This window comes from Sapajus apella, unplaced genomic scaffold, assembly GCF_009761245.1.
Source record: "Sapajus apella isolate SASKATOON/1434 unplaced genomic scaffold, GSC_monkey_1.0 scaffold199, whole genome shotgun sequence".
Lineage (NCBI taxonomy): Eukaryota > Metazoa > Chordata > Mammalia > Primates > Cebidae > Sapajus > Sapajus apella.
Genome location: NW_022437139.1, coordinates 383,399 through 395,727, shown reverse-complemented (window position 1 = coordinate 395,727; position 12,329 = coordinate 383,399). Strand labels below are relative to the sequence as shown.

General features: G+C 42.2%; 2 protein-coding genes across 2 annotated transcripts in view; both read right to left on the bottom strand.

Annotated features, from left to right (window-relative positions):
• Positions 1 to 12,329, bottom strand: part of LOC116543866 (zinc finger protein 429-like) — a 785,602-nt gene that overhangs the window by 554,444 nt on the left and 218,829 nt on the right. The gene's annotated exons all lie outside the window — the stretch shown is intronic.
• Positions 1 to 12,329, bottom strand: part of LOC116543867 (zinc finger protein 708) — a 29,006-nt gene that overhangs the window by 2,995 nt on the left and 13,682 nt on the right. The window contains exon 3 of the mRNA XM_032269814.1: positions 11,835 to 11,930. Within this exon, the coding sequence (XP_032125705.1) occupies positions 11,835 to 11,930 (96 nt within the window). The remainder of the gene's footprint in view (positions 1 to 11,834; positions 11,931 to 12,329) is intronic.

The window sequence follows — 12,329 nt, the reverse complement described above, 5'->3', positions numbered from 1 at the left end:
AAAAAAAAAAAAAAAAAAAAAAGTGTATATATATATATATATATATATATATATATATGTATATATGTATATAAAAACAGTCCAGGTGGGGTCGCTCACATCTGTAACCCCAGCACTCTGGGAGCACAAGGCGGGCAGATCACCTGAGGTCCGGAGTTCAAGGCCAGCCTGACCAACATGGAGAAACCTCATCTCTACTAAAAATACAAAATTAGCCAGGTGTGGTGGCACATGCCTGTAATCCCAGCTACTCAGGAGGCTGACGCAGGAGAATCACTTGAACCCAGGAGGCAGAGGTTACACTCTTTGAAACAGAACAGAGTGGTGTTTGAAAAGTGAGATGAAATGGAAATAATTGGTGTTGGCACATATTTGTAATGCAGCTACTTGAGAGGCTGAAATGAGAGGATCATCAGGATTTGGAAAGTTGAGGCTGCTGTGAGCCATGATCATGCCACTGAAATCCAGCCTGATTGACAGAATGAAACCCTATGTCTAAAATGAATGAATACATAGGCCAGGAATGGTGGCTCATGCCTGTAATCCAGCATTTCGGGAGGCCAAGGTGGGTGGATCACTTGAGGCCAGGAGTTTGAGACTACCCTGCCCAACACAGTGAAACCCCCTCTCTGTTAAAAATAGAAAAAATTGGCCAGGCGCTGTGGCTCAAGCCTGTAATCCCAGCACTTTGGGAGGCCGAGGCGGGTGGATCACGAGGTCAAGAGATCGAGACCATCCTGGTCAACATGGTGAAACCCCGTCTCTACTAAAAATACAAAAACATTAGCTGGGCATGGTGGCGCATGCCTGTAATCCCAGCTACTCGGGAGGTTGAGGCAGGAGAATTGCCTAAACCCAGGAGGCGGAGGTTGCGGTGAGCCGAGATCGCGCCATTGCACTCCAGCCTGGGTAAAAAGAGCGAAACTCTGTCTCAAAAAAAAGAAAAAATTAGCTGGGCGTGGTGGCAAACACCTGTAATCTCAGCTACCTGGGAAACTGAGGAATGAGAATCACTTGAATCTGGCAGGTGAAGGTTGCAGTGAGTTGAGATCATGCTACAGCACTCCAGCCTGGGCAACAAAGTGAGATTCTTGTCTCAAAAAGAAAAAAATTAAAAATAAATGAATAAATAAAATTATAAAAAAGAAAAAGAAATAAAATGCCTGAGTAACTTTAGAAAAAAAGCATACAATATGCTGCCTATAAGAGACTGATTTTAGCTTTGCATCGAATTGGCGGAAAGTAACAGAATAGAAAACATTTATTTTTCATCCAAATAGCAACCACTATTGCATGAGGTAACTTTAATTATATTAGATACATGCTTTCAGTCAAGTACTAGCATGAGAAAAAAATTGATATTATATAATAATAAAATAGGTTAATTTACCAGTAATCTATAACTATTTTTTAAATTATTATTCTCTTGAGTCTCAAGGAATCTAAAACTAGTATATCTCTCTATTACGTAAGTAGGTATATAACATCAGCACTGCAAAATATATAAACCAAATTCTGACAAAAGTAAGAAATATGGAGCAATGTAATAATTGTAGACATCAAGACCGCAGTTGCAATAATACTTAAGAAAACAAAAAACTCAGACAACCTTACAGACTGTATTAATTATTTTACATATAGAGGAATACCTAGGGTAGATAATTTTTTTTTTTTTTTGAGATGGAGTTTCACTCTTGTTGCCCAGGCTAGAGTGCAATGGCACCATATCTTGGCTCACCACAACATCCACCTCCCAGGTTCAAGCTACACTGACTAATTTTGTATTTTCAGTAGAGACAGGGTTTCTCCATGTTGGTCAGGCTGGTCTTAAACTCCCGACCTCAGGTGATCTGCCCTCCTCAGGCTCCCATAGTGGTGGAATTACAGGTGTGAGCCACCGCGCTCAGCAAGAGAGTAGATAATTTTTAAAGAAAAAAGGTTTGTTGGGCCGGGCGCAGTGGCTCACGCCTGTAATCCCAGCACTTTGGGAGGCCGAGGCGGGTGGATCACAAGGTCAAGAGATCGAGACCATCCTGGTCAACATGGTGAAACCCCGTCTCTACTAAAAATACAAAAAATCAGCTGGGCATGGTGGCGCGTGCCTGTAATCCCAGCTACTCAGGAGGCTGAGGCAGGAGAATTGCCTGACCCAGGAGGCGGAGGTTGCGGTGAGCCGAGATCGCGCCATTGCACTCCAGCCTGGGTAACGAGAGCGAAACTCCGTCTCAAAAAAAAAAAAAAAAAGGTTTGTTTGGCTGACAGTTCAGCAGACTGTACAGGAACTGAGGGCCAGCATCTACTTCTGGTGAAGGTCCTAGTGAACTTATACCCATGGTAGAAGGCAATGTGTAACTGGACACATCTCACAGTAAGAGACAAAGTAAGTGTGAGGTGAAGAAGCCACGTTTTTTTTTGTTGTTGTTTTGTTTTGTTTTAATGAACCAGCTCTCGTTTGAATCAATAGAGTATAACCTTTTGATTATCAAAAGGATGGTGCCAAGCCATTTATGAGGAATTTGCTTTCCTGTGACCGAAGCACCTCCCACCAGGTCCCACATCAAACAGGAGGATTATATTGCAGCATAAGGTTTAGAGAGCATGGACAACCTCTAACCATAGACCAGCTATATCCTATCACCAACTAGGCTTAGCAGACATGTACAAAACTTTCCAGGGAAAAGCAAGAGAATACCCACAATATTCATATTTGCACCTGGTGTGTTCTGTTAGGAAACATACTAAGTCATATTAAATTTATGAATACCGGCTGGGTGCAGAGGCTCATATCTATAATCTCAACTTGGGGGAAAAAGTTTGAGACCAGCTTGGGCAACACAGTGAGACTCTGTCACTACTAATAATGAAAAAATCAACCAGGCAGAGTAGTGCATGTCTGTAGGACCTGCTCAAAAATTTGAGGTAAAAGGGTCACTTGAGTCCAGCAAGCTAAGATTGCGGTGAGCCAAACTCATGACACTGCACTACAGCCTTGGCAACAGAGTAAGATCCTGTCTCAAAATAACAACAAATAAATTTAAGAAGACCAAAATTATACACCGCGCTTTCTGACCAAAACTGAATGAAACTAGGAATTAAAAGCAAAATGGACAAACTGGGAAATCCAAAAATATATGAAACTAAAACACATTCTTCAACATATTCTTTTTTTTTTTTTTTTTGAGACGGAGTCTTGCTCTGTCACCCAGGCTGGAGTGCGGTGGGGGCAATTTTGGCTAACAGCAAACTTCGACTCCCAGGTTTAAGCAATTCTTCTGCCTCAGCCTCCTGGGTAGCTGGGATTACAGGTACGAGCCACCACTACTGGCTATTTTTTTTTCTTTTTTTTGTATTTTTAGTAGCGAGGGCTTTCACCATGTTGGTCAGGCTGGTCTCAAACTCCTGGCTTCATGATCTGCCCACGTTGGCCTCCCACCATGCTGAGATTACAGGCATGAGCCACCACGCCCGGCCCACTCCTTTTGTCTTGTTTTGTTTTTTGAGGCAGAGCCTCGCTCTGTCGCCCAGCCTCAAGTGCAGAGGCAAGGTCTCAGCTCACTGTCACCTCCACCTTATGGGTTCTAAGGGATTCTCCTGCCTCAGCCTCCAGAGTTCCTGGATTACAGGTGTCTGCCCGCCACCATGCCCAGCTGATTTTCTATGTTTAGTAGCTTCGGCATGTTAGCCAGGCTGGTCTTGAATTCCTGACCTCGAGTGATCCACCAGCCTCAGCCTCCCAAAGTGCTGGGATTACAGGCATGAGCCACTGCACCTAGCCAATCTTGTCACATTTTAAGATAAACTTTGAGAATATTATGTCACATGAAATAAGATAGATACAAAATGATGGCTATTATATAATTTCACTTATATGAGATACTTTATGTTGTTATACTCCTAAAAACAGAAAGTGGAAGAGTGTCAAGGGCTGGAGAGAGTAAAATGGGTAATTGTTACTTAATGAGTATTTGAATTTTAGCTTCACAAGATGTAAAATTTCTAGAAGTCTTTTGCATAACAATGTGAATATACTTAACATGCCTGAAATGTACAGTTTCTTACTCTGTCACCCAAGCTGGAGTACAGTGGCACAATTATGGCTCACTTTAGCCTCAAACTTTCAGGCTGAAGTAATCCTCCCCTTTTTTTTTTTTTTTTTTTTTTTTTTTTTTTTTTTTTTTTGAGACGGAGTTTCCCTCTTGTTACCCAGGCTAGAGTGCAATGGCGCGATCTCGGCTCACCGCAACCTCCGCCTCCTGGGTTCAGGCAATTCTCCTGCCTCAGCCTCCTCAGTAGCTGGGACTACAGGCACGCGCCACCATGCCCAGCTAATGTTTTGTAGTTTTAGTAGAGACGGGGTTTCACCACGTTGACCAGGATGGTCTCGATCTCTTGACCTCGTGATCCACCCGCCTCGGCCTCCCAAAGTGCTGGGATTACAGGCTTGAGCCACCGCGCCCGGCCAATCCTCCCCTTTTAATCTTCCAAGTAGCTGACGCCACAGGTGCACACCACCATTCCTGGCCATTTTAAAATGTTTTTGTAGCAAGGAAATCTCCATATGTTGCACAAACTGGTCTCAAACTTTTGGACTCAAGTGATCCTCCCAAAATCCTGGGATGACAGATGTGAGCCACCACCATGTCTGACCCTGAAATGTATGCTTCAATAGATTTGAGATGGTAAATTTCATGTTACGTGTTTTTATAATAATTTTTCTAAAAAGAAAAAATGGAAAAAATACAGAATTATAAATTTTTTTCAAAAGTTACTTTCAGTTCATAAAAATGTTTCTCTCACACAAAGAAAATATTTACTGATCATTAAACAAGTGGTGAAAATAAAACTATTTCCATGACTACTCACTAAGACAAGAAAAAGCTACCACTGAAAATCAGCTAAGAAAGAATATATACAAGATAAGCCACAACCTAAATTGGGGTCATATTCATAGATAAACACATACACATATATATAATTTGATGGTGATAGACATATGGCTGATTTATCTCTTAATTAAACTTCATATTGACTTTAATGTATACAAACAGAATTGTAAATTGTCTAAGATTATAATACATAAGCAAAACCTAAAAACAGAATAAACCAATGTTAAGAAACCTAACACTGAAAAAATGCAGTAATATAGAAGTGGAGCCGGGCGCGGTGGCTCACGCCTGTAATCCCAGCACTTTGGGAGGCCGAGGCGGGTGGATCACGAGGTCAAGAGATCAAGACCATCCTGGTCAACATGGTGAAACCCCGTCTCTACTAAAAACACTAAAAATCAGCTGGGCCTGGTGGCGCATGCCTGTAATCCCAGCTACTTAGGAGGCTGAGGCAGGAGAATTGCCTGAACCCAGGAGGCGGAGGTTGCGGTGAGCTGAGATCGCACCATTGCACTCCAGCCTGGGTAACAAGAGCGAAACTCCATCTCAAACAAAATAAATAAATAAATAAATAAATAAGTGGAAAACAATAAAAAAGATATGTTTACTCATAAAATCTTGTATGCAACATTGATGTATCATTAAGAAACAATTTGTCTAGATAACTACAATATTTGACTGTGACTGTGTACTCATGAAAGGCAAGTATTTTGAATCATTGGCATGTACCGTGTAACAGCAAAAATTCAGAGAAAATGCAGTATAATCATAAATAAAAATTCTAATGAGAAATTCTGAATAAATAAGCATAAAAAATATTTAATTTTTATGTTTTAAATATATGGTACTATTACACAAAATGAAACTGCTTTCATCCAACTTTAGAAGCAAAGAATAGCTTGAAATTGCTAAATAAAGAAAAATATATTTTACGGATTAGGGCTAGAGCCTCTGATATATAAAAACAAACATTTGGGAAAAATTATGTTATTATTTAGACATAGGTTGAAGAAAGTGGGTGAAAATCTTATAATTCTTTTTTGCCTACAGCAAACTTAAATTTATAAGTAACTGTTTTAGTAAATATGGAGTGCCTACTAATTATCTCATTTGCTTCAGGCATAACATGTAAATTCTACCACATTGTCCTAAATTTCTGAATCAAAAATTACAGAATTTCCAGTGGAAAATAGAAAGTAAAAATGTATAGGGAGAGTGACATCACCAAGATGAAAACATAAAAGGTGCTTTACTTTTATATGCCCCAACAGCAAGAAAATTTTTCAGCCATTCCTGACAAAAATGCCTTTATGAGAGAGCCAGGCATGATGGCTCACATCTGTCATGACAGCTACATGGTACATTAAGGCTGAAAAATTGTTTCAGGCCAGAATTTCAAGACCAGGCTGGGTTATATAACAAGTCTCCATCTCCAAAATAAGTGTCTTCAAGGGAGCTTTGAGCTCTAGGGAGGGAGCAGGGAAACTGCTAAAGCCCAAAATTAAGGTGTGTTCTTTTCAAAAGCCAGGCCCTCATTCAGGTGGCAAGCTACAGGACCCTTGTTCTTGGCTACAGGTAAGAAAATAGCCCACCCAACTTGGTTCCAATGAGAATTCGTGTACATATATATATATATATGTGTATATATATACATATATTTTTTAGATAAAGTCTTGCTCTGTCACTCAGGCTGGAGTGCTCTGGGATGACCTTGGCTCACTGCAACCTCTCCCTCTGTGTTTCAGCCCACTCTCCTGCCTCGGCCTCCCAAGTAGCTGGGACTACAGGCATGCACCACCATGCCCAGCTAATTTTTGTATTTTTGTAGATATGTGGTTTTGCCATGTTGGCCAGGCTGGTCTCGAACTCCTGATCTCAGGTGATCCAATGTCCTGGGCTTCCCATGGTGACTCATGCCTGGATTACACCACGCCTGGCCCCCACTAGGAATTCTGAACTTCCTCTGTAATCATCCCAAACTCCTCCCAGGTACAGTCTGGGAGAGGTCCTGCCCTTCCAGAGACCTGGAGGAAGGTACCCATTGATAGCCATGTGGGCAGGACTGCAGACCTTGGCCTTCACTGTGGTCCCTGAAACAGTTCAATGACAGTTCCAGCTCCATGGGCCACAGTTCACAGGCAGTTCTGCCTACAGGGAAACCTCAACAGTGACCTGTGGGAATCCTCTTTGGTACTCAGTGAAAGCCATACTCATCCACATCCTCACATAAGGCCTACCATATGAAGACCCGAATGCAGAAACCTGCCCTAGTGTCTGTCCTACAGAGCAAAATTCTGAAGAACATTCAGTCTGTTTAAAAATAAAATGGGGCCCAGGTGTGGTGGCTCACGCTTCTAATCCCAGCACTTTGGAAGGCCGAGGCAGATGGATCAGGAGGTCAGGAGATCAAGACCATCCTGACTAACACAGTAAAACCCCTTCTTTAAAAGAGTTCCAGCCTGACCAACATGGTAAAACCCTGTCTCTACTAAAAATACAAAATTAAAAAGGCCTGATGACACATGCATGTATTCCCAGCTACTTGAGAGGCTGAGGCAGGAGAATTGCTTGAACCTGGAAAGCAAAGGTTGCAGTTAGCCGAGATTGAGGCAGCCTGAGCAACAAGAGCAAAACTCCATCTCAAAAGAAAAATAAAATAGAATAAAATAAAATGGGCATTACAACTATCCAAGCCCCCTATAACCAGCCAACTAAAGGTGGACCCTACCACCGACTCTGCAGCCTTGTGACCAAGCTACAACCCCTCTCCAATACAAAACCAGTGGCCATCTCATTACCCTGGGGGCCCAGAAAGGAAGATCTTTACCTTCTGAAACCAGTTTATAAAAACTTGAAGAGGTGTTTGCTTTTTCAAATTGATAGACACCAGTGCCAAACTATATTGTGCCCACTGGCAATACTTCTCTTTTAACCTAACACTGAAAGTATGTAGCAGAAGAATTAGTCAAAAATAAAAAAGCCATTGAAATTGAAGACAAGACAGGCGCAGTGGCTCATGCCTGTAATCCCAGCACTTTGGGAGGCCAAGGCGGGCAGATCATGAGGTCAGAAATTCAAGATCAGCCTGGCCAACATGGTGAAAGTCTGTTTCTACTAAAAATATAAAAATTAGCTAGGTGCAGCGGGCACGGTGGCTCACACCTGTAATCCCAGCACTTTGGGAGGCCGAGGCGGGTGGATCACAAGGTCAAGAGATCGAGACCATCCTAGTCAACATGGTGAAACCCCGTCTCTACTAAAATTACAAAAAATTAGCTGGGCATGGTGGCATGTGCCTGTAATCCCAGCTACTTAGGAGGCTGAGGCAGGAGAATTGCCTGAACCCAGGAGACGGAGGTTGCGGTGAGCTGAGATCGCGCCATTGCACTCCAGCCTGGGTAACGAGAGGGAAACTCCGTCTCAAAAAAAAAAAAAAAAAAAAAAAAATTAGCTAGGTGTGGTGACTGGTGCCTGTAATCACAGCTACTCGGGAGGCTGAGGCAGGCAAAGCACTTGAACCCTGTAGGCAAGGGTTGCAGTGAACCAAGCTCGCCCCACTGCACTCCAGCCTCCGCAAATTGAAGACAAATAAGTAAAATGTTGCTGTTTGTAGATCATGTAACCTTATATATAAAAATACATAAATAGGGGGCTGGGGAGTTGGGGAGAGATAGCATGGGGAGAAAAGCCAGATATAGGTGATGGGGAGGAAGGCAACAAATCACACTGTCACGTGTGTACCTATGCAACAATCTTGCATGTTCTTCACATGTACCCCAAAACCTAAAATGCAATAAAAAAATAAATAAGTAAAAATACATAAACAGTACATTAAAACCTATCTAAACTAACAAATACACTCAGTAAATTACCAAATACAAAATTAACATACAAGTTATGGTTCTATGAACTTAAATTGTCTAATAAAATAAAGGAAAAAAATATTATTTACCAATAGCATTAAAATAACTTCTGGCCGGGCTTGGTGGCTCATGCCTATAATCTCAGCACTTTGGGAGACTGAGGTGGGTGGATCACCTGAAGTCAGAAGTTCAAGACCTGTCTGGCCAACATGGTGAAACCCAATCTCTATAATAATAATAGTAATAATAATAATAATTTATTTCCAAGGACAAATTCACCCAAGAAAGTAAAAAGCAATTTTTTTTTTTTGAGATGCAGTCTTGCTCTTGGTGTGATCTCGGCTCATTGCAACCACCACCTCCCAGGTTCAAGCGATTCTGCTGCTTCAGCCTCCCAAGTAGCTGGGATTACAGGCATCCACCATTACATCTGGCTAATTTTGTATTTTTAATAGAGATGGGGTTTCTTCGTGTTGGTCGGGCTGGTCATGAACTCCTGGCCTCAGGTGTTCTGCCTGCCTCGGCCTCCCAAAGTGCTGTGATTACAGGCGTGAGCCACTGCACCTGGCCAAAAAAATTTTTTACAATAAAAGGTATAAGATTTCAATAGAAGAAATTACAGAAGACACAAGTTGAGTTTTAAAATATTTTGTATCTATGGATTTAAATAAATATTATTAAAGTGCCATGTTATCCATAGTAATTTACAGATTCAATAAACTACCAAAATTCCTGTGCCTTTTTTTTAACAGTAACAGAAAATACAATCCCTAATTTTATATGAAACTACAATAAATCTTTTTTTTTTTTTTTTTTTTGAGAGATGGGTTTTCTCTTTTTCTTTGGTGGAAGATAATTGGGCGTTCTGTTGGCTCTCTTTAACCCCTCCACCTGGGGTTTTTTTTTTTTTTTTTTTTTTTTTTTTTTGGGACGGAGTTTCGCTCTTTTTACCCAGGCTGGAGTGCAATGGCGCGATCTCGGCTCACCGCAACCTCCACCTCCTGGGTTCAGGCAATTCTCCTGCCCCAGCCCCCTGAGTAGCTGGGATTACAGGCACACGCCACCATGCCCAGCTAATTTTTTTTTTTGTATTTTTTTTTTTAGTAGAGACGGGGTTTCACCATGTTGACCAGGATGGTCTCGATCTCTTGACCTCGTGATCCACCCGCCTCGGCCTCCCAAAGTGCTGGGATTACAGGCTTGAGCCACCGCGCCCGGCCCCCTACACCTGGATTTAAGTGATTCTCCTGCCTCAACCTCCTGAGTAGCTGGGATTACAGGCACGCACCACCACACTTGGTATTTTTAGTGTTTTTTTGTTGTTGTTAGTAGAAACAGCGTTTTGTACTTTTAGTAGAAACAAGGTTTTGCCATGTTGGTCAGGCTGTCTTGAACTCCTGACCTCAGGTGATCTACCTGCCTCAGCTTTTGAAAGTGCTGGGATAGGCCGGGTGCGGTGGCTCAAGCCTGTAATCCCAGCACTTTGGGAGGCCGAGGCGGGTGGATCACGAGGTCAAGAGATCGAGACCATCCTGGTCAACATGGTGAAACCCCGTCTCTACCAAAAATACAAAAAATTAGCTGGGCATGGTGGCGCGTGCCTGTAATCCCAGCTACTCAGGAGGCTGAGGCAGGAGAATTGCCTGAACCCAGGAGGCGGAGGTTGCGGTGAGCCGAGATGGAGCCATTGCACTCCAGCCTGGGTAACAAGAGTGAAACTCCGTCTCAAAAAAAAAAAAAAAAAAAAAGAAAGTGCTGGGATTACAAGGCATGAGGCACCGTGCCCGGCCCAATAATCTTTTTAAGAAACAGGGTCTCCTTATGTTGCCTAGGCTGGTATCAAACTCCTGGGCTCAAGGGATCCTTTTGCCTCGGCCTCCCAAAGTGATAGGATTACAGGTGTGAGCCACTGCACCCAGCCAAAACTATAATCAACTTTGAATAGTCAAAGCAATCTTGAGGAATAAAAACAAAGCAGAACATCATACTTTATAATTTCAAACGATATTTCAAGACTATAGTAATACAAACAGAATGAAATGTGCAGAAAAATAAACTAAAAAACCAATGGAACAGAAACCACTTAAAACTGTTACACTTTTTTTTTTTTTTTTTTTGAGACAGAGTTTCACTCTTGTTATCCAGGCTGGAGTGCAATGGCGCAATCTCGGCTCATCGCAACCTCCGCCTCCTGGGTTCAGGCAATTCTCCTGCCTCAACCTCCTGAGTAGCTGGGATTACAGGCACGTGCCACCATGCCCAGCTAATTTTTTGTATTTTTAGTAGAGACGGGGTTTCACCATGTTGACCAGTATGGTCTCGATCTCTTGACCTCGTGATCCACCCGCCTCGGCCTCCCAAAGTGCTGGGATTACAGGTGTGAGCCACCGCGCCCGGCCCACGTTTTAAACTTAATGCAAAAAGATAACTTACACAATGGTTTAACAAGAGTTTCTCAAAAGTATGCAATATTTCTGAGTCTCCAAAAACAATGGGGAAAAAAAGTCAGATTGCACAGTCTCTTATATGCCATAAAGAGGACTTTAGCTCACTGTAAACTTGAAGGAAGATCACTGAAGAAAAGTAAAATGTTTTATTTGTAATTTTTTGAGATGGAGCTTTGCTTTTGTTGCCCAGGCTGGAGTGCAATGGTGCAATCTTAGCAACCCCCGCCTCCCAGGTTCAAGTAATTCTTGTGTCTCAGCCTCCTGAGTAACTAGGATTACAGGCATGTGCCACCATGCCTGGCTAATTTTGCATTTTTAGTAGACACAGGGTTTCTTCATGTTGGTCAGGTTGGTCTTGAACTCCTGACCTCAGGTCATCTGCCCACCTCGGCCTCCCAAAGTGCTGGGATTACAGGTGTGAGCCAATGCACCTGCCCGTAAAGTAGAATTTTTAAAGAATTAAAAAGTATACGACAGAAGATATTCCTATGTTGAAGTTTAAAAAAAAAACAAAAAACAGCTGCCTAGAAACTGTTTCTTTTGGAACACAAATTTCCAAGTTACATTTTAAGGACTGGCTTTCTTTTTCACCTTTGGACCTCTCATCTGTGTCATTTGTTCTTTTCACTCTCACCTACCTGGGGATTTGGCCACCATCTCATGTCTCTTCATATTCCAGGGTTCTTTTCCTTGCTCCAGACAGGTGATCAGGTCTAAATTAGACACAGCAATACCTGTTTTATTAAAAATAAATAACATGAATCTTGCTCATGTTCTCCAATTACCAACTGAGTAATTTTCTCAGTCAAGAAAATGTAGGCCAGGTTCAGTGGCTCATGACAGTAATCCCAGCACTTCGAGAGAGTGAGGTGGGTAGATTACCTGAGGTCAGGAGTTCGAGACCAGACTTGTCAACATGGCAAAACCCCATCTCTACTGAAAATACAGAAATTAACTGGGCATGGTGGTGCACACCTGTAGTCCTAGCTGTTCGGGAGGCTGAGGCAGGAGAATCATTAGAAGCCAGGAGGTAGAGGTTGCAGTGAGCTGAGATTGCATCACTGTATCGAGCATGGGTGACAGAGTAAGACTCCATTTCAGAAAAAATATTTTTTTTTTTTTTTTTTTTTGGG